Here is a 21,717-nt window from a genome sequence, read left to right as displayed (position 1 = left end):
CATTCACTGTGAATTGTTATTCTTATAAGAAAAACGTATTAGTGTTGCCAGCCTTGTAGTTTAACATAACAATATCAACAAATGAAGAAAAATATAGGAAACGGAAAGTAATGTTAGATATTTAGAGGAAGTGCGAGTAAATGTGTAGGGAATAATTTTGATTATGTGAAATTATGTGTACAGGCAAATCCCGGTATAACGAACGATATGTTGTCAGGCCCATTCGTTAAATTGAAAAATTCGTCGAGATGTTTTTTTTTTAATTTTGGACAACTATTTCTATATTGGAATTTAACTAAACGTATGGCGTTTTGATCTCTAGATTGGATGAGCGGTGTGACATTAGGAGGCATGAATATCGTCCAAATTTGTATATTTTTAGTAGTTTTTACTAATTGTTCTTCCGGAGGATGAAATTTCGTTGGAATTCTAAGCGAAAGAAAGCTGATTTTGGATTCCCTAACTTCATGTTTATATGAACGAATCAGTTTTCTATCGCTTAGAATGTGAACGAAATTTTTCATTCGATATTGTGAAAACAAACAATTAAAACCACTATAGACAAAATGACAGCACCTATTATTAAAGAGAGTTACCATTGAAAACGGTACTGTAACGACTTATTTTCTTGTTTTTACATTCTTTACTACTTTTTGTTAGTTTGTTTTTCCTCATCATTCGTTATATCGAGCATACAATTTTTGAAACGTTCGTTATATAAGGTATTCAATGTTACGAATTTGACCGTTAAATTGATATTCGTTATACCGGGATTTGCCTGTATATTAAAATTTAAAATAAACTTTTCTCACATAAAAATGTAAACTAAAAAACCTCTCTTAATCAGAAATAAATGGAATTTTATTAAAAATTTAATATTTTATTGAATAAGTCCAAATAAATGGCATAATATCCTAAATAATATTGTTATATATTTTGAATTTATTTAAATCATTGTGGATATTAAAATATGTCAACTTCAATAAATAATATTTAACATTATCTTACGGTTGGAATCATTGAAACACTCATTCAAACTCCATTTTATGCGGTTAGTAAGGACATTTCAAAAAGGGCTGTTAAAAAAGAGTTTTATTATTTGAGAGATGATTAATTTTTAAAATTCCCTCTATTATTATTCTATTTTTCCATTAATTTAATAAAATATATTTAAACCAGAAAACGTTTAATAATTTGTTTGTTAACAATGAATAAAAATTCATAATTCAAACCAGAAAAGTATATGTATGTTTAATAATATATACATACATAATAGTAAATAATAATAAATTAGATCATTTTAATTATAAAGAGACTCGCTAATGCTTTGAGGAAACCGTTGATTTAAAAAGATTTTAAATTAATCCCCATATTCATAAACAATTTTTAAAGTTATAAAAGGTTTATAAAACGAAATTTTCATACAAAATTAGCTTTATAATACTTTCATAAACTTAAAACCCATTTATAAATAAATCTATATTGTTTATTATTACTTGGAAAATCATTCTAATTTTATTGCAGATACTTTAACCTTTCCTAGGTTTTCAGTGATCACAAGGTTTTCGTTTTTAAGTTCAGTATCATAATGTTCTGATATTGTTGTGTTATCCAAAATCGATTGGAAATAACTACAGTTACCGCTAAAATACTATTACCGTCATAATCGTAAATACCGTTACGGATATTCTATAAATAATTTGATATTACAAAAATAAAAATGTTTGATGAGTTTATTAAAATCTACGGAATTTAAAATAGCGGTATTCACAATGTAGAGTACTTGGCCTAGTAACATAGCAGAAAAGCTATTTATTGACAAACATTTCAATTCCTAATAAATTTTATTTTTTTGATATTGTTCTCTTTTAGTACATTAAAAGGCCAAGTACTCTACATTGTGAATACCGCTAATGTAATAAATTATATACATACTAACTTTGTCAACTTATTTTCGATTTTAGTAAATTTTATTAATAATTTAATTCATGACTACCGTTATTATTAAAATATATACCATTACCGAAATAACAGCAAATATTGTTACCGCTAAATTATCCTTACCGAAATAAACCACCGTTGCCTATACCTATTTACCGTTTTGAATCGGTAACCAACTTTGCAATAAATACAATTATGTATTGAAAATAAAATTTTGTAATTTTAAAATAGAATAGAAATGGTATTTTGCGGTAACGTTAGTTGAGCTGAATGGATATTTATGGGACATTTTTATTGATTTCCTTTACCTGTAGTCTAAAAATAATGAAAATTGTCAAAAATGTAACATAAATATGAATTTTAGTATAGCACAAAATTGTTTTCCGAATATGGTGACAAAATTCTCGAATTTGAATATATAGTTTAAACAATTACTAAAATAAAGTTAACTAAAAACTCACCGAATTACAATAAAAATTCCAAATTTAATTTTATTTTAAAAACAATATCATTTTTTTAAGAGCCATGATAAAACTTTTTTAAAATTGTCTTTATTTTTTATTTACAACTTTTTATATTTATTTTTAAATGTGATTTTGCATATTTTATTAGAATTCCATTTTATCGTTTTAATTTTAGCCTAACATTTTTTAATTTCCTTTCTTTTTAACATTTGCTATCACTTCTATTTACTTTAATACAACAAAATAGGCAACCATGACATATACACACACACTAACACTATTTATTACATGAACAAATGAAAACACTTTCGCGCTCTTACACGATAATGCATTGCAAATTTTATTTAGCGACTTAATTTCTATATTAAAAACACTTGCTGCACTCAATTTTTAACACATTCTATTAACAACATATTAAACTATATTTCTATACACTTTTATTTTTTATAGCACTTGTATTTACAACAAAATTTAACAAACAAACCGGCATATCTTATTTACAATGCATTCGTGTTAAAACAAGACATTAAACTAAACGTCAGCTAGTGCAGGCATTCACTGTGAATTGTAATTCCAATAAGAAACTTAATGCGAGTTGCCAATTTGTTTAAACTTTATTTTGATTTTTAATTTATAGACATTAAAAATCATTTCCTCACATTTAATTGATTTCTAATGTTGATTGCAGTTATCTTATCAATAACATAACAAAGTTTAGATTTAATTATTTCTTGTAAAAAACGTGCTTGTCATAATTTATTTTAAACAACTTTATAGCTTAAAATATAGGAAAACATAGTTAATAAATACAATTATTCTTCATTGAAAAACATATCTAACAGATCCATTTTAGTGAGCTGGTCACCTTCTAGGCGGACAACACTCTTCCAGCGTACCAAAGTAGGAATGACCATGAGTTTTATATTGGCATCACCACGGAAAGGATTTTTCATATCTTTCCAGCTAAAAAATAAAAAAAAAATCAAACACTAAGCATAAGAAATTAAACATTTATATATAAATATACAACTTACAAAGGTCTATCGCCAACATCTACTGTAAGCAAGATAGCCTCAGAATCGGCAAATTTCTCTACAGCTTGATCGACGAAAGGTTGGGCTAAACAAAAAATCATCACTTTATCCAATGGTCTGTATTGCTTTTAATAAGCTCAAACTTACCATCATTACAATCGGGACACCAACTAACACCTTTGTTATCCTTTTCACCCGTAAAGTAGATATATAATTGGGTATTTTTATCTTTGTACAACTCTTCTACGGATTTTTGATAACCCTCAAATCCCTTGGTGTATTCTTTGCGTACCATGTTGTTTGTTCGTTTAATACAGTTTCTTTACTAGCTTATCTTGCTATTAATCAAATGATTTTTAATGTTTTATTGAACTACTTGTTGATTAAATATTTTTAGATAAACAAATTAGATTGTAAAAAATACTATACGAAAAAAGCCGGACAATAAATTTGTGGAGTTGTCACATTGAACAGCTGTTTGATATCAAAATATTGCCAACTATTTGTTTAGAACTTTCAGAGTAAGCTGAGTTGTATTTTCATAGTAGTAAAATGTTACCGTTAGAATTTAAATTTTGGTACATGTAATTGTAAAAATAATCAAAGAAAGTAAAATAAACTGAAAATGATAATAAATATAAACAATTTTCAGAACGCAGTTTTGTTGTTTTTTAATAAAAATAAAATAAACCCAGTATGCGTAAGATGGGTTATATTACTTTCTATATGTACCCTATAACTGCTGGCTAGCGTTTTGATAAAGAAGAAATTTAAAAGTATTCATTATTACAGTATTGACAAAACAATGGAAGCTTATTTCATGTTTACATCAATCGTCTGCCAACTTTTAGTGAATCAGTATTTTGTTGGATATCCCTTTGTATTACTGCTTCACTGCGACGATGTATTGAACCAATTAATGATTCAATTGTCCTTGAAATATTTTGTCATTCTCTTATAACCGCATCTGATAAAGCTTCCTTCGATATAATTAGAGACCGTATTTTGTGATCTTCAATTTCCCATAGGCTTTTTATGAGATTGAGATCTGGCGACTGTGCAGTCTATTTGAAAACATGTAACTCCTTGGATTGTAACCACTCGATTTGTTTGGGGTCTCGAAATTCATATTTTCCTCAGTCAATGGATGCATATATTTCAGTCTCGACAGTTTAAATGTTTTTGGAAAATTGTATACGAACAGCAAGTTTTTTTTAGAATTAAAATGTTTTTTTGTTAAGAATTGGTGTGCTGAATTCCCAACTATTTATAAATTCACTGAAATTTATTTGTTTTTTATTGGGACGATAGCAACCACAGTTCGAGAACAAATTTCCAATTTTAGATTATTAAAAGTTAATCCCACCAGCAGCTAAATAAATACTTCTCTATATTAAATTGATCTTAACTCTTGTATAAAACGATAATTTTGGCTAATATAGGTTAAAGATGAATTCAACAAATTTGACCTACATTTGTATATGGCATTATTATAAACTTGAACCTCAATTTCAAGTTCAGACACAGTAAATTGCTTTCAAAGCAAAACATTTTCAACAATGCAAAAGAATGTAATAAAAGAACATAAACAATTTAATCGTGAAATTTTTGGAAAATCAGCAAATAAATGTGAAAATTACAATTCATTTAAATACACAAAACTTTGGAGAAATTGCAGAGAATTAGACAGTAGAGAAATTTGCTTAACATGGGTAAGATGAAAATCATAATTTCTTTAAACAAGATAAATAAATTTTCAAATATTTTTAGATTTTAAAAATCTCTTCTTTTACATCTTTGTGATTTCGAGCGTAATGCTGAGTTGTTGCATAGATTCTGCTATAACAAAAATTGCTTATAAGAAACCCATACATATTAAGGATAAATCCTATAGCAAGGTTAAAAAGGACATTTTATTGGACATACAAACCACGGATAGCACTATGACTTTAATGTCAAAAGAAGATGATGATTTAATAGCAACTACTCCTTACACCAAAGAAACCGCCTTGTCTTCTTACACAGATTCATTTGAAACTACTTCCAAAGAGGACACCACCACCTCAACAGCAAATGCACCACGTGAAGATCTATCCTGTACCTGTGGCATTTTCTTAAGCTCACAATTTGTTAAGGGTTCCCCTGAGCCACCAAAAGGTGAACCCGTTATCTCTACTACTCTGGAACGTTCATTTGTTTGCAATGCCATTGGCCAGAAACAGTGTCAAACTAAATGTTTGGAACAGGTATGAAAAATAGTAGTTTACTATGAAAAATTCTTAAAAAAAAATTCGATTTACTTTTTAGATTGTTCAACATTTACCTAATTCAGCTAATATCTTGTGTGCTTCGTTGGATCGTGATATAAGAAAGGAAAGAGCCTATTTGTTTGTACGCAATTGCGGCAATAAATGGTATAATACAAATTTAGCTGCCGGTAGAGAATATTGCTGTAAAAATGGTTTACCCTATAACTGTTCCAAGAAATAAGTTTTATTTAATTTTGATGGATCGTTCATGTTGTTATAATATTAGTATTTATTAGTAGTCCTTTAAGATTATTTAATAAAAATTAAATGAAAAATGTTAAAAACATTTCAAATTTTATTAAAATTTTTCAATAGGTTACATTTTATATACCCATCACCAAAGGATACTTTAAGATAAAAAATTGTTGGTTAAAAACAATGTTGGTGAAAAGTAAGTTAAAAATCGAGGTAGTCGGAATTTTCTTTTTATATCTCAGCCATTTGTGGGCCGAATTACTCGATTTCCGCCAACCGGATGACAATCTTGACGCGATGTGGTGGCTTTAGTGCTGGTTTTTATCTTGGTTGTGTATTCCGCTAATAAAGGATCAACTTTCGAGATAATGAACTTAAAAGCCTTCACGACCAATGATTAATCCCTTCTCCCTCTTTTTCAACCCTTATAAAGTTAATAGTAGTTGGGCCGAGAACCTGAATGGCAAATTAGAAGATTAGTCGACAGAGTACTGCCCTCTAAAAACTCGACAAATGAACCCCTTCAATCGGTTGCCAACGTTAGTTACCAATTGAAGAAAAAATAACAAGGAGGAAGAAAGACATCCTCAAGTCTAGATACGTCAAGTCGATATTCATTCTTAACAAGGTTGATAATTTTTAATGAGACATATTCAAAAAGTATTTCTGAAAAAATGCGTCTGTAGAATTGGATTTTTGCAAAAATATTCCGTTCATTTATAGATTTATTGTTCCGATTTTCAGTATCAAATTTCTCGGAGGCTAAGAGAATAAAAATTGTCGTGAAACATTTTAGGGGTGAACAAATCTTTGTTGAAAAAAATATGTTTAGTCAGTCAATCTCAATTGTCAATCTCTGTATATAATCATTGCTATTCAACCAAAAATAAAACAAACATTTTAGTTTTTTAAAAATAATTTATATTTAAATTTTCTTAGAGAAAGAGAGAGTTTTCCAGAAAAATACAAATTTACAAACCATTATAAAAGTAGTTTATTTTTAAATCATATAAGTATTAAGAATAATAAAAGATGCAGCCGTATTAACAGTTTAAAATTAAAGAAAAAAAAACTAACTCAAAAAGATACCTAATTTTGAGATAAATATTAATTAAAATACAAATTTACTAATAAAAACATAAAATCACAAAAAATAATTAAAAATGTTTTTAACTATAAAAACATTTTACAAGCAAATGACATAAATTAAATGATAAATGATGAATATTAAAACGCTAATAATGACAATGAACTTGTATAAATTAAAGAACACTAATGTTTTATTTAATAAACATTAACAGAAAATCATGACTAAGAAAGCATAAACATATTTTTAAAGAAAGGCTGCCTTGCCGGTATTATGTAGGGCAAAAATTAAAAAAAAAAACTTTTAAACGTTTCTTTGCAGCCTTGTAAATGCTTCTAAGATTTTAAGCCTTTTTCTTTTAAGTAATTAAGATTTTTTATAAGTATGTCTTTTCTTATTACAAGTGATTGGTTTCAGTTTGAGAGAATGTGATAGTGGGTATAAATAAAATGTAACTACAGTTCAACACTCGTAAAATTATTTAAAATACAAGTACATACTACAAGTTTGAATTAAAATTCAGTTTAAGAACATACAACTTAAATAAATAATTAAAAGTTGATTATTTTTCTATAAACAAATAAGACGTTTAAACGATAGGTGGGTGATATGAGGGGGCGAGGCACACTAGAGAAATTAATCATTAAAGAATTTCTTTTTTGCGGTAGCAGTATCAAAATTGATGGTAGATAATCTAAAATAAATAATAAACAAAAATTAACTTTTTTGTCGTATATTTCTGTAATTGAAAAGTGTATAAAAGATTAACAATATTCAAAACTGTATGCTAACTAACGAGTGGCTTTCTCTTAAAGAAAAAAACTTTAGCCCCTCGTTAGTTAGCATTTTAAATAATTGTTCGGACTTACCTAGCCATTTTGGGTGTTAAAAATGTTGATGTATTTATATTTGATTGTATTGTTAAGAAGGATTCATCTACACATTCCTTGGTGGTGGTAATTTTAACTTGTTTGGGTGATTTGAATTGATTTTCAGTTTCAGACGAATCGGTGGTCACATCGTTTTCTTCTTCTTTAATAACATCTTCTACATTCTCGTCGTCCGAATCACGGTTTGTGGGTGTTTGGCGATTTTTACATTTATCGGTACAGTTACAGCTTACCGTACATTTCTGATTGAGCGAATTACATCCGCAACGTTTCTTTCCGCAGTCACCACGGCATTTGCAGCCCTTGGACTTCCGCTGGTGCTTACCCTTGACAGATGTGTTTGCAGTTTGTCTAAATGTTCCTGTATCAGAGGTGTCAAAGGTGATCTGTTGCCGGCTGTCCTCATCCAAATTATGGGAGATGTCGGACTGGGAGAGGGATCGCTGTGAGGTTTGTGAGGTTCGGCGACGCAAGTTCTAAAATCAAGACGTATCTTTTTGTTTACCCATTATTCGAAAATGACAAATATAATTTCAATGGAGCTAAGGCGTTGTTTATTCATTTCTCTACTTACATTTGTACGCTTTCGAACAACCATTGGTGTTTTTATCCAGTCTGGATCGTCGTCTCCGGACGCATCGAATTCGTCTTCACTTTCGGTTAATTCTTCTTCCTCTTCTTCGATGTTTTCTTCTTCCATGGGTTCGGGTTTAATGTATGGGGAAATTTTCTAGATGAGTTACAATTTAAAAGTAGAAATATTAAAGTTATAGTATTTTTTGGAAGAGAAAATTAATAAATTTGTCTCTAACAAGGCATTAGGAGTTCAAATGAATTGAATATTGTCATAGTTTTAAGAAAGATTGAGTTAAACTGTTTTCTGTGTTCGATATTTTGATAAAGATACAGAGTAAAAAAAATCAATACAAAGACCGGCGGCAAGAAATAATTTTTACGGTAGCTCATTCGTTAACGAATGCGGTAATTCGGCCTCAGGTCTATACCCGACTTTTTGATGTATCAATCATGTTTACAAGTTATTTCAACAGGCGGTCAGACATTGCTATATCGACTCCGCTATATATAACGATCCAGAATATATACTTTAATGAAAAATGTGGAAATTACAACGGAATGACTGGAAACCAAGTAGACAAATAAGACAGTCATGTTTGCCATTGTGGTGTGGGGCTCTTTTTCAGGGCAATTCATGGCATTTTAAACTAAGTTCGAGCTGATTCAAAAAACGGCTTAAGTTGGTTGTTTTTTATGTTTCTCTATACCGCCGTCTCTTTTCCTTCCTCTTATCATCTAAAGATGAAATTCAATAAAAACCAACTTTCGTTTAAATAAAATTTGTCATGCTAAACTTGAATTGAATCAAAAGTTTCAAAAATCTGCTACCAGAAACGCCAAAGTAATGAAAATAAATTAGATTTTCAGTCACGAAGGTGACATTAGAATGCCTATAAATGTATTTGGTGTAGGATTTGGCAATACCTTTACGAGAGGATTATTTCTAAAACTCAGGTAATATTTAGACATTTATCGCACATGCTAGGAAGTAATGTAAAAAAACATAAAAAATATGAAACAAATCAAACGAAAAATGTGTAAAAAGATGTGAAAATTAAACGAAATCTGGTAATTATACTCACATCTATTCATCGCATTATATCAGAAAACTTTGTGAAAGCCGACAATATCTAAATTTCAACAACAAAATGTAATACACAAAAATATTATAAAAAACGAAGGAGAAAACAAGAAAACAGAAAGAAGTTTTACAAAGTTATCAAGACATTAAAATATTTAATTAACACTGTAAAATAATTATGAAAATATAGGCTTCTAACTCGTCTGGAAACACAATTGTATTAATTTCTTCAAACCACTTACCTTGGCTGATGTTTTTCCCTTCTTTTTATTGTTGTTGGCTGCATTGTCGCGCAACTGTTTGCAATTTTCCAATTCAATCATAAGGCTTTCAATCTTTTTCTCTTGTTCTTCTAGCAACTTCAAACGTTGTTCTTGCTCTGGCGTTAGAGCCACCGATATCTTTTCTTCGTACTCCGCTATGGCCTGTTCATGTTCAAGTTTCATTTGTTTTATCAATTTGCCTGCCTCATTAGATTTATCTTCGGCATTGTGAATTTGTGAACGCAGCTCTTCGCAGAGTTGTGAATATTCACGCCGCATGTCGGCCAAAGACTTTAACAGAAACCTGAACACAGCCCGAGCCTCGGCTAGGGTGTGCACACTGTCGCCGAGGGATTTGATGAGCGTATCGATATCGTTAGCGCACACTTTCTGCTGGAGGTCGGAAATTTGGGCGTTTCGCATTTCGAGCTCCTCCTCCAAATTGGCTATTTCCAAACCGGCCGGGGATTGTGGATCGGGGAGAATTTGTTGCTGTTGCAACTCTCCAAGTCGACTGCTAATTATGCCACGATCATCCATTAATTGTTCAAGTGTACGTTCAGCATCAATAAGGGATATAATTACCTCTAGTTCGCGTTCAACACAGGCTATAACCTGATCGATTTTCACGGAGGCAGCCGTGGCATCTTTGGCCGATTGCATCTTTTGTCGTTGGGTTTGGGCCACTTTTTGCCTTTCGAGAGCATCTTTGAGTCTAATATAGAAAACAGAGTTTGGGAAGGGGGAGGTGGGGAGTGGTATAATGGTTAGGGAGAGACAACAAACACATCGATCAGTCAAGTCACAACACTGCAAAAGAACCAAAAACGCTGGAAAAGCAAAACAAACACAAACTTACCTCTTGTTAATGGCCATGGCTTCCTCACATTTACGCTTAAGTACATTACGCTGTTTATTGTGCAAGGCCTCCTTGCGGGCCATTTCATTTTGCATTTTACGATCTTTATTCTTCAACAACATCAACTCCTTTTCACGCATCATTTTGAATTGCCGGAAACTCTCGGCCTCGGAACGCATAGCTCTCACAAGCTTAACCTTTGACTCTTTCATAGCTTGAATTTCACTGCTAAGATTTTTAATTTTCTGCGTTTCCTTTTCACGTATCTTTAACAGTTTGGCTTGTTGGATGTTTTTACGTTTCATATCGCTGATTTCTTGCTCTAAAGTCTGCAAACGTTTGCGTCTTTCTTCGGCCAATTTTGCGGACGCATTCACTTTTACATGACGTAGTTTATCGAGAAGTTCGGACTTTTCGGCTTCAAGTTCGTTTATCTTTTGCTCACATTCCTTGAACTTCTCTTCAATGTCGTCATCCAAAGTGGAGAATTTACTAAAATTGCCAGTGATACGTTGCTGCAGTTGTTCCTTTAGATTTAATTCTCGATTGATGCGACGCAATTGATCATTAATTTCTATTTGTTTGCTGGTAAAGGCCTCGGTGCGTTCTTGCATCATGGCATGCATTTCGGACACGTTCGCATTATTTTCCTCATCTTCACCGGCTTCGGCTGTGCTCATCGACGAACCCAACGAGGAACGTCGTTTATGGTCCATTATTTCCGTTTCAGCTCTGCACAGCTCTTCATCCAAACCTTCTACCAACTTACTAATGTGCATGACCGTGTCTGCCAGCTTCTCTTCATCCAAAGGTAATTCTTTGTTTTTTGTTAATTCAGTAACAAAATTTTTCATTTCTCCTGCTTTTTGTTTAAGATTCTCATGGGCTGCCTCGGCTATGTGAGCTCTCATCTCATGTTCCGTGACATCGTGCAGTGTCATTTGCCATTGTTGCTGCAAATTCCGGTATTTCTCTTGTAACTCTTTGTATTTACGATTTTGTTCCTCCGAAGGCATTATTGTGGGCATAGACGTAGCCATAAGGGGTGCAACGGGACCAACAGCTTGCAAGTCATGCGTCAAAGATGCTGTCATTGTACCACCTTTGGTTAGCAACTCCACGCGTAGCTTTTGTATGATGCCCTTGAGACGATTGATTTCGGCTGCATGAGGATCTTGATTGACAATTGGTTTATTTTTAATTTTACGTGCCCGATCGGCATAGCGGAGAGTGCTCAGTGTCTCAGCGACATTGTAGTCGGCCGGTGAGACACAGGCAATCATAAGGGTAACGGAATTGCCACCCAGCGAATCCTGCAGCAGCCGAGTCAATTTGGAGTCACGGTAACGCACGAAACCGGCACCTTTGCCATCTGGAAAGTTTTTGAATTTTCATTAATAATGCGTTTTAAAATGGTTGTGATAAAATTGGAGGTTGGAGGCAAAAAGTCTAAGATTTGATAAACACTTGCAATAACTGCAGTAAATTTTGTTAAAATCAGAAATTAAAAATCCAGCAGCAAATTCCGCTTTGAGATGGATTATTCCTATTTTGTTTTTTAACTAATTATAAATTTAAAAATTGCTTACGAATATAAGGGAATCATTTAAAATAATCAATCATCTTGATAAACCTACCTCCCAAAGCTGATATTACATTTCCCAAAGCCAAAAGTCCTTGATTAATTTTAACGCCTTCCTTAAAGCGGTCACCGGTAGCACCGGTCTTTTTCGAACGTTCCGAACCAGCCAAATCCACCAAATGAAACTTTGAAGTAGTAACTGAACGACTGAAAAAGAAAGATAAACAAAACACATAACCTCAATGTCTGCTTAATAAAAAACAAAAAGGATGCTGTGACATGCAATCACAAGGAAAACAACAACAAAACTTACGATTCATCTTTTTTTGTGGCTTGCAAAGTAACCGTGAAAATGGCATGAGATCTAGAGGAATTTTCATTCATAGCCGTGGAAGCAACAGCTCTTCCCGTAGAACCTTTTACCAAACAATCGGTGGTTTGTTTTGCATCAAACACTTCCCTCTCCGTTAATCCCACCATAATGATGCCACTGCGATCTTCCCGCATATCAATAACACTTTCTTCTCTCGACTTCTCCGACAGCAAATCGTACAGCTGCTCCTGATACAGTTCCATAAACGAACACTTAATAACAAAATCAAACTCCTCCGAGTTTTCTTTAATGCGTTCGAAGATATCGTGCATAGCACGGGGTATAACACCCACATTTTCATCTAGTGAACCATCAAAGGCCGTACCCATGGTATGAGTTTTGCCAGAACCAGTCTGGCCATAAGCCAAGATGGTGGCATTGAAACCGCTAAACAGTTTATCCAACATATCAGACACTGACAAATTATACACCTGCTCCTGAGTGTCACGCCAATCGAATACGAAATTGAAGGAGAACGCATCGGTATTGTTCACCAATACTTGATGTGCACCATCTATTTTCTCCACAGCAACTTGACAGCCGCGCGCCTTTTCGGAATTCACTAGCGGGCGAACTCTTAGAGCCACCCTTACACTTTCCAAATCACCCATTAGTGTTACTTTTTTATTCTTGAGGACTTATATATTTTGCACTAAAACAATTATAGATTGATTTTATTTAAACTAATCAATAATTTTCGAATTCTTTTACTTACATTTTTATCTTAAACCGCTTTTCTCTTGGTTGTCTGGTGATTTGTCTTTTTTTCTGCTGTTTTTATGCGGCTGCTGTATTTGTGTGTGCGAAAATAAAGACGATTCGTTTGGAGACAGTCAAAAGTTACAAATGACAAAAAATTCGAAACATACACACAGTTTTATACATTTGTGGCAGGTAAATTAAAAACACATAAAATAATTTGTCACAACACGGATTTTCCTTAATAATTTTCCTTGAATTAACAAGCAAGCAAAGGAATTTTCCTACGTTTTTCTTGTGTATGCTGATATTTTTACCTCGATCTTCCTCGAAAACAGTTTTTAATGAAATTTACCTTGGTTATTGGTAATTTTTGTGCAAATCCCTTAGTATTTTTCTATAAACACCAGGTATCCTTCCTAGCTGTTGATAAGAGTAAAAAATAACTAATCAAAATCATACTCATTTTTTACTTATTAAATTTTCCTATTTCTTACCAAAAATATCCACACATTTGAAGCAAAACACTATTATGTATTAATATTATAACTACTATTTTTAATACTTCAGCACTTTTAACATTTATACAACTTCTTGAGTTGTTGTTGCACGAATGAAAACAAAAATTGGAATGAAAATGTCTTTTTTGTTGTAAGATCTGCGACAGAAAATATCTTCAAACTTGTAACTTCACACGAACACTTGTAATTCTATGTGCCTGATAGCCAGTGTTCCTGCCAGGAGATCAATAATCTTCAAGCACTTATGGCAATTTTACATTGAAACCCTGCCAAATTCCGACAGTCAAGCTGAATTTTCATTCCAATCCTGGAAATGTATGGAATTGGTAAACCGTTTAATTTGAAAATGAAAAATGGTGGCGCCGAACGCTTCGAAAATCGAAAAGAAAAATATTCGAAAAATTCACAGAGGTGTATTTGTAAGTAAATGATGTCAACCTAAAATAAAACGCTAAAAAAAGTGTTTCAGTGTGGTTCCATATTATTTTTCAGAATGGACAGCAACTGAAAATAGTAAGAAAATTGTCTGTTCGAAACTGCAAGAGTTCAAGGAGTAGATAAGTTATGTAAAATTTAAATATCATTTTACTTTGCTTTCATTGTTAATTTTAAAAGCTTTATGCATAATCAAATTTATTAAAGGTTTATAAAATCAGAGTTATTTAATATCAGCGATGATTTGTTCAACTTCTTGTTCTTCCTAAGACCCCTTTCAGACTGGGCAATTTAGTTGCGCAAGTCTCTTGCCCAACAACAAAACAACAGGCATGATTTTCTTCTCCTTAACCCGACATTACCTCTGGCATCTACAAACACAAGAGACTTGCGCAACTAAATTGCCTAGTGTGAAAGTGATCTTATGAAAACCAAAAGACCTATTAAAAATCTATTTTGTAATGTATGTAATGAGCAAGTTCTTATCTATAATAAAAAACATATTTGTCTTTATTCTGAAGACAAAAATTTTCAAAATTTTGTCCAGATAGATTTGAAATTTTAACCAGAGTGTGGAGGTGGGAGTAAAAAATTAAAATTTGAAGTAATAATAGTTCATTCGGTAGTTTACTATTTTCCAAAAATGCGATCCTAATATCACAATATGTATTGACGGCGATCTAGTATCGCGATATTTATTGAACGTGTTGCATATAGTATTGATGGATTGCAGAATAGCCTAATATTCTGAAATCCAGATCGCGATCCAAATATAAAAATATATATTGAACGTGTAGCAGTTTTTTAGTCGACCCAAAACACGGTTTCTCAGAAATTCTACAAAGGGAAGCGTTTTATGTCACCAGTTCCCTAGTTACTGTACAATATCACACATCTGTTTCGATAATGTTTTAAGGCGGCATTCAATTTAATTATATGTTTAATGGAGAATCTTAAGGATCAAATTAACTATAAAATAAGTTTTAAAATAATAACAATTCAAATGTTTAATTAAATGAACCATTTTTCTCACACTGTTGCCGCAATCAAAAAGCGCATAATTTTGTTCTGAACACTTATGTTTTGCAAAACAAATAATTTACAAAAACGCCAAATCTAAATTTATCTTCAAAAAATAATGAATCCACATTATTATGGCTGTTTGATAAATGCAACTCTGAATTTTAGCATTACTACTAACCGCTAGAGTTCCATTTAAATGTAAATTTGACATAATGACGCGCCATTTTTAGTGTCTGGTTGTCAACTCTATAAAATCAACTCTCTTCGAAATCAGGTAGATTTTGTGTTAACTTTCCTAAAATTAAGTAATAAGCCAGTATTTTGGCAAGTAATTAGCGAAAGTAAAGTATTCACATATTGCATTATCAACAAATTAATAAGTTTTAAAGTGAAAGGTAGAAATTCCTGTTAAAAATCAAAAAAGAAAATACGCATTTTTTGTGGAAATTGTAAACGTGCAGATGTGTGCGTGTTTGACTGGAGACAATAGAATAAAGAGAAATACAAAAAAGGTGAAGAGAGTAAACAATATTCAAAATTTAACGTTAATTTTATAATTGATAAATAATTTTATGTATATTTTAACGAAAAATTTAAAGAATTCATTAATTTTACGATTGCAAATTTGATTTAAGGTACTTTTTATGATATATCATGAACTTATATTATTAAGGGTTGCTTTTTATTTTATTGTTGACATTTTGTTTTCAATCATTCTCTTAAATTCTCACATCAGTCAGTTACAGTCAGTTTTCTTGTTTCTTATTGTATATTTTGCTTCTGAATGAAGTGTTGGCATACCAGCTGCATTAAATTTTGTTTAAAAACTATAAATAAAAGCAAGAAATATATCTGTAAAGGCTTTAAAATTACAATTATTTCTTAAAATTACATAAATAATTATTTGTTTATCTGATATAAAACGTGTGTGTTTATTTTGCATTTCTAATTTTCATCTTTTGAGCAGCCGGAATTTTCTTATGAAAGAAATTTTATCAACATGATGGAAGGTTAGTTTTTCATTTGTTTGTTTTTTTTTATTGATGAACAAAAATCAATTTCTATTTATTTTTTCTTCTAATTTTAGCTTCACATCAAACTCCTGCCGAAGTTCGTGAGGTGTTAAGTAAATATTTGGAACTGTTTCAACAAAATAGCATTGAATTTAAATATTATCTGGCACCGAACAGTGTGATCGATTGGTATGGCCGCACTATACGTGGAGCAAATAAAATTCATGATTATTTAAGGTAGGTCGTGGTGGCATCATGTTGATTAATATTTTTTATTATCTTCGGAGGTTTTATTAAGGCAATTTAGCTATTGGCCAAATATTTAAAGTCGAATTCTATGTGGGAATTGTGTATGCTTACTTTAGGCCAGAAAGAACTTTTCATTTTGTGATGAAATTATTTATATAGTGTGGAATAAGGGGTACATTTTGGAATTTACCTTTACATATTTGTTGAACTAATATTCAATTGCAATTTGTCATTGAGAAGGCGAAACTAAAGGCTTATTAAATAAATACTAGTGTAAACTAGACATTTTCTATGTTCAATTATTTTGTTATAGGAATTTAGATAAACAAGTTTTACCTATTTCATATTGGAATATAAGCCCAAATAAATATTTTTAATACAATCTTAAATTTGTATGTATATCTCCAACTTAAAATTTATATATTTTTTCAAAAAACAAGAATTTTTTAAAACATTTCATAACTAATTTTTAAAAATTTTAATAAATACTTTTTGTAAAATAAAACTTTTGCTGATTTCGTAAATAATTTGCATTCTGTATTGAATAAAATCTACAATATTTTTCATTACAAGTTTTAAAAAGAGAGGCATTGCTTGTCAAATAGTACAGCAGTCTGATTACACATCTCCAATTTCAGCTCCCAATCTATGTGGATTAAAAATTTACAAAACGTCAAAATTTTTGTGTTAGAACTGATATAAATCTACTGTTTTATTTAAAAGGTACTTTATTAAAACGTACTTTGTTAAAAAGGTACTTTATTAAAAGGGTACTTTATTAAAAAGGTACTTTATTAAAAAAGTACTTTATTAAAAAGGTACTTTATTAAAAAGGTATTTTCTTAAAAAGGTACTTTATCAAAAATGTACTTTATAAAAAAGGAACTTCCTTCCTAAAAAGGTACTTTATTGAAAATGTACTTTATTAAAAAAGTACTTTATTAAAAATATACTTTATTAAAAAGGTACTTTATTATAAGGTACTTTATTAAAAAGGTACTTATTAAAAATGTACTTTATTAAAAAGGTACTTATTAAAAATGTACTTTATTAAAAAGCAACTTAAAAAGTTACTTTTTTTTTAAAAAAATTTACTTTTTAAAAAAAAAAAATTTACTTTTTTAAAAAAAATTACTTCTTAAAAAAGGTACTTTTTTAAAAAAAATAAAATCAATGTCATCTCCATGTAATGAATAATGTTTTTAACTATAAATTGTAATTTTTAATTGTTTTCTGTTAAACAATTTGTATTAAGTGAGTGTATTTTATGAAAATTGTGATTTCTTTATTATCTGAAATATATTTCTTACAAAACTTGGCGTATTATATGTTCAAATGAACATAGTGACAAAAATATTTATTCCCTTATAATCAGAGTTAAAAATTTTAATAACATGAACAAAACTTAGTTTTCCCTAATTTCTTTTGTTTATGAAAACGAAATCATTTACAAATTTATATTTTGCACCTTTACACATACAAAAAAATACCAGATTTAAACATTTAGGGGTTGTTAGAAATTTGTCCCTTTTAAAACAGTACCTACTTTCATATCTACCTACTTTTTTCTATTAAAATTCAATTGTTTTAATAAACCTTGACCAATAATTTACGTAGAAGGGAATTTCCCAAACAAATTTATATACTCCACAATATAAGTTTAAAGATATTAATTATTATTTTAATCAATTCTTCAAACAGACATGAAATTCACAATAACTTTGATCACACTGAGTTTTTGGAACCAAACAAATGTGCACCCATCGAAACCAAAACCAGTCACATGCGCACGTAAGTTTTAAAAGACAAAATTTTCAACCTTATAAATATTTCATAATAAAAAAAAATTTCAGCAAAATTATATCCACCAAACCCATTGATCTTGTACATCCCATAAATCGTGTACCAGATATGGTACCTTTAAAATCCTACGCCGACAGTGATGTAGAAGACAATGATCTACCCGAAACATCAGCATTTGCTGCTGCCATTATCAGTAATCAGCGAAAAACTCCTGAAAAATGTACCAGTACATTGGCCATAGGGGATTTAACGCCACCAGCAAGTGCAACAAAAGATGAAAAAGAGCCGGAATTACAAGAACAAGAAAAGATCGAAGACCTAGACAGACCACCTAGATCTTTGAAACGCATACATTCGGGACGTTTTAGTTATTTGAGGCGATTGCCAACGGCTCCTTCGACCAGTAAACGGGTGAGTAAGGAATACAAAGGTATACGTACCTTGCTAGATGATTCATCCAGTGAAGACGATGATTTAGAAACAATGGAGGCTCTCTATACCCCCTTGAGGTATATAGAGGTCAAGGGCATAATACGTAATCGCAATACTGCCCCGTCACGCCAAAGAAGTGCTCTCTGGCGTGATTGCACTCAATTGGAAACTCGTTTGCGTATATCTTATCGTCGCAAATTGGAAGATAATCAATTACAATTTGCCCTTATAATATATGAGTCATGCAATGCAACACCTACTACCACAAAACGTAATCTAATGACACATTTCTCAATGACTGAACCACCGACTGATAATAATGATATAGAAACTAATCTGGAACATCATGAACACACAGAAGAAATGGTGGTAGAAAGTGTTTTGCATGAACCAGTACTTATAGAACCACATACGATAACAACTACCACCACTTTGCTGGGCAATAGCGATGATCCTTTTAATGAGGATGATGAGGGCTCTTTGGAAACATTATCGGTAGCTCACATGCGCACCCCTACCAAATTTACGCACACTCCGCCGGCTACACCCAAACGAAAACCTCGATCTTTGTTTCAAAGTGCTTCCGGGTTGAAACGTTTAAATAGTTCACCCACCGCTCCTACGCCCAAGCGTAGTGCGGCTCGTAGTTTAAGACTTTAATTATACAAAATATGATTACGACCAATTTATTTTATATCGTTTCTTGAACAGTTTTACTTCTTGTTTTTTATATATATTTTGGTTTGTTTTACAAGTGAACACTTTTATTTCGGGGAAAAGAAAAATCACAAGTTTTATTTTTATGAATTTTATAGAAATGATTTATAATAATAAGTTGCTGTAAAAAGAACGTTAAAATTGAGTGATTATTTTATAAAACAAAAACAAAATAGCTTGCAATTTATTCGCTCTTGTTCACTCATATTACAGAGATTATATATTAATCGTATTTCTAGATTTTTAGAAAATATCTAAGGTTTACTTAAAACTGCATGTTTAAAATTTAAAAATTATTATATTCCAAAAAATATTGTAAGAGTTATTTTTTGGAATATAATTTAGAGTTTAGGTTTTTTAACAGCAACCATAGATTTATCTTAAACACTTTTAGAAAATTCTTTCAGATTTAGAAACCTTTTAAAAATTTTAAAATAATTTTTTGGTGAAATTTAAACATATAATCAATTAAGGTATAATATAATGGTTTGTAGAACCTTTTCTACACAAAATCACCAAAAGTAAAGAATTTTTTTATTAATAATTTAATAAAATGTTAAGCAAATTTTAACTCTTGCTGACTCTATAAACAATTTGCTTTCTGTATTAACAAAATCAACACTTTTAAAAATGTACTCTATTAAAAGAGTACTTTATTAAAAATAAACTTTGTTCAAAAGGTACTATTAAAAAGATATTTTTTTAAAAAGCCAATTTATTTTAATGATACTTTTTGAAAAGGGTCTTTATTAAAAATTTATTTTTTTTTGAAAAGGTACTTTATAAAAAAAGTACTTTTTTAAAAATTAATTTTTAAAAAGGTAATTTATTATAAAGGTACTTTTTTAAAAAGGTACTTTATTATAAAGGTACTTTATTATAAAGGTACTTTATTATAAAGGTACTTTATTATAAAGGTACTTTATTATAAAGGTACTTTATTATAAAGGTACTTTATTATAAAGGTACTTTTTTAAAAATGTACTTTATTATAAAGGTACTTTTTTAAAAAGGTACTATATTATAAAGGTACTTTATTATAAAGGTACTTTATTATAAATGTACTTTATTATAAAGGTACTTTATTATAAAGGTACTTTATTATAAAGGTACTTTATTATAAAGGTACTTTATTATAAAGGTACTTTATTATAAAGGTACTTTATTATAAAGGTACTTTATTATAAAGGTACTTTATTATAAAGGTACTTTATTATAAAGGTACTTTATTATAAAGGTACTTTATTATAAAGGTACTTTATTATAAAGGTACTTTATTATAAAGGTACTTTATTATAAAGGTACTTTATTATAAAGGTACTTTATTATAAAGGTACTTTATTATAAAGGTACTTTATTATAAAGGTACTTTATTATAAAGGTACTTTATTATAAAGGTACTTTATTATAAAGGTACTTTTTTAAATAAGAATAGTACTTTTATAGTAAATACTTTTAAAAACTTTCTAAATGAAAAATAATAAAGTACATATTTAATAAGAAAAGTACTTTTTTGATAAGAAAACCTTTCAATAAAATACTTCTTTCTTAAGAAAAGTACTTTATTAATAAAAATTGTTCTCAAAAGTACATTCTAATAAAATATACAAAGTACATACTTTTATAAACAGTTTTTTCACAAAAGTACTTTTTAATAAAAATCTTCACGAATGTACATTTTGAATCAAATTTTTAAATGAAATGTTTTTAAAAGGTACTTTATTATATTCAACCAAAAATTTTCTTAAATATTTCTTTTATTTTTTTCAAGAAATATTTGACAAAGTTTTAAATTTGGCAATTTGTTTAGACAATAAGCGCCTCTTAATTTCCTTAACTCAGAAACACGGATGACTAATTATTTTTAAAGTTTTTTATGAAAAACAATCAAAAAATATTTAAAAATTTAGTGATTTTCATACAATCTTTAAAATAAAATTTACAACCTTGTTTCTAAATCATAGAATAAGAAAATTAATAAAAATGCTATGTATTGACAGCTAGTTACTTCCTAGTTCTAGCCAATACTCTTTAGTTGCGGTCTTAGCACGATCAATTTCAATGTTTTCTATATTTGTTTTCTAAAAGCGATTGACCAGCAGATTCAGGGGTTTTATTATGTAACTACTTTCGAAAAGAAATTCGTTCGAATTTGAATTTCGAAGGTGTTT

At 30.2% G+C, this 21,717-nt stretch overlaps 4 protein-coding genes across 5 annotated transcripts; 2 read left to right on the top strand and 2 right to left on the bottom strand.

The window, feature by feature from the left end:
* Nucleotides 1-3,124: 3,124 nt before the first annotated feature.
* On the bottom strand, nucleotides 3,125-3,881 carry LOC135957182 (thioredoxin domain-containing protein 17). Its single transcript, XM_065507870.1, has 3 exons — nucleotides 3,587-3,881; nucleotides 3,440-3,524; nucleotides 3,125-3,368 (listed from the first exon to the last, which is right to left on the bottom strand). Exons 1-3 carry the CDS (start codon nucleotides 3,732-3,734, stop codon nucleotides 3,218-3,220), a joined length of 384 nt encoding a protein of 127 aa, XP_065363942.1. The 5' UTR covers nucleotides 3,735-3,881; the 3' UTR covers nucleotides 3,125-3,217.
* Nucleotides 3,882-5,147: 1,266 nt separating this feature from the next.
* Fcp3C (Follicle cell protein 3C) lies at nucleotides 5,148-5,929 on the top strand. Its single transcript, XM_065507549.1, has 3 exons — nucleotides 5,148-5,151; nucleotides 5,210-5,685; nucleotides 5,747-5,929. The coding sequence occupies exons 1-3, from the start codon at nucleotides 5,148-5,150 to the stop codon at nucleotides 5,927-5,929; spliced, it is 663 nt and encodes a 220-aa protein (XP_065363621.1).
* A 1,253-nt stretch (nucleotides 5,930-7,182) lies between these two features.
* On the bottom strand, nucleotides 7,183-13,699 carry Klp3A (kinesin-like protein 3A). Its single transcript, XM_065508617.1, has 8 exons — nucleotides 13,370-13,699; nucleotides 12,595-13,306; nucleotides 12,337-12,488; nucleotides 10,700-12,071; nucleotides 9,820-10,555; nucleotides 8,495-8,650; nucleotides 7,900-8,396; nucleotides 7,183-7,724 (listed from the first exon to the last, which is right to left on the bottom strand). The coding sequence occupies exons 2-8, from the start codon at nucleotides 13,263-13,265 to the stop codon at nucleotides 7,667-7,669; spliced, it is 3,642 nt and encodes a 1,213-aa protein (XP_065364689.1). The 5' UTR covers nucleotides 13,266-13,306; nucleotides 13,370-13,699; the 3' UTR covers nucleotides 7,183-7,666.
* Nucleotides 13,700-15,576: 1,877 nt separating this feature from the next.
* LOC135957256 (uncharacterized) lies at nucleotides 15,577-19,594 on the top strand. Of its 2 annotated transcripts, none has more exons than XM_065507971.1 (5): nucleotides 15,577-15,606; nucleotides 16,300-16,342; nucleotides 16,420-16,582; nucleotides 18,296-18,385; nucleotides 18,448-19,594. In XM_065507971.1, the coding sequence occupies exons 2-5, from the start codon at nucleotides 16,333-16,335 to the stop codon at nucleotides 19,487-19,489; spliced, it is 1,305 nt and encodes a 434-aa protein (XP_065364043.1). In that variant the 5' UTR covers nucleotides 15,577-15,606; nucleotides 16,300-16,332; the 3' UTR covers nucleotides 19,490-19,594. The 2 variants fall into 2 exon arrangements, with proteins under 2 accessions (XP_065364043.1, XP_065364042.1); XM_065507970.1 differs by lacking the exon at nucleotides 15,577-15,606 and adding an exon at nucleotides 15,682-15,844.
* Nucleotides 19,595-21,717: the final 2,123 nt, after the last annotated feature.

This window comes from Calliphora vicina, chromosome 4 (genome assembly GCF_958450345.1).
Source record: "Calliphora vicina chromosome 4, idCalVici1.1, whole genome shotgun sequence".
Classification (NCBI taxonomy): Eukaryota; Metazoa; Arthropoda; class Insecta; order Diptera; family Calliphoridae; genus Calliphora; species Calliphora vicina.
The sequence above is the reverse complement of the archived record's forward strand: the minus strand, read 5'-3'. Positions and strand labels throughout refer to the sequence as shown.

Bases quoted from the DNA above. Each gene is read 5' to 3' on its own strand.
- LOC135957182 (XM_065507870.1), bottom strand. From the start codon at position 3,734: ATGGTACGCAAAGAATACACCAAGGGATTTGAGGGTTATCAAAAATCC. The intron at 3,525-3,586 runs GTAAGTTTGAGC...TTTTTTGTTTAG, and splicing joins GTGTCCCGATTGTAATGATG to CCCAACCTTTCGTCGATCAA. The intron at 3,369-3,439 runs GTAAGTTGTATA...TTTATTTTTTAG, and splicing joins GATGTTGGCGATAGACCTTT to CTGGAAAGATATGAAAAATC.
- Fcp3C (XM_065507549.1), top strand. The intron at 5,686-5,746 runs GTATGAAAAATA...TTTACTTTTTAG, and splicing joins AAACTAAATGTTTGGAACAG to ATTGTTCAACATTTACCTAA.
- Klp3A (XM_065508617.1), bottom strand. From the start codon at position 13,265: ATGGGTGATTTGGAAAGTGTAAGGGTGGCTCTAAGAGTTCGCCCGCTA. The intron at 12,489-12,594 runs GTAAGTTTTGTT...TTTCTTTTTCAG, and splicing joins GCCACAAAAAAAGATGAATC to TCGTTCAGTTACTACTTCAA. The intron at 7,725-7,899 runs GTAAGTCCGAAC...TATTTATTTTAG, and splicing joins TTAACACCCAAAATGGCTAG to ATTATCTACCATCAATTTTG.
- LOC135957256 (XM_065507970.1), top strand. From the start codon at position 15,794: ATGTGTGCGTGTTTGACTGGAGACAATAGAATAAAGAGAAATACAAAA. The intron at 15,845-16,299 runs GTGAAGAGAGTA...TCTTTTGAGCAG, and splicing joins TAAAGAGAAATACAAAAAAG to CCGGAATTTTCTTATGAAAG. The intron at 18,386-18,447 runs GTAAGTTTTAAA...AAAAAATTTCAG, and splicing joins AAAACCAGTCACATGCGCAC to CAAAATTATATCCACCAAAC.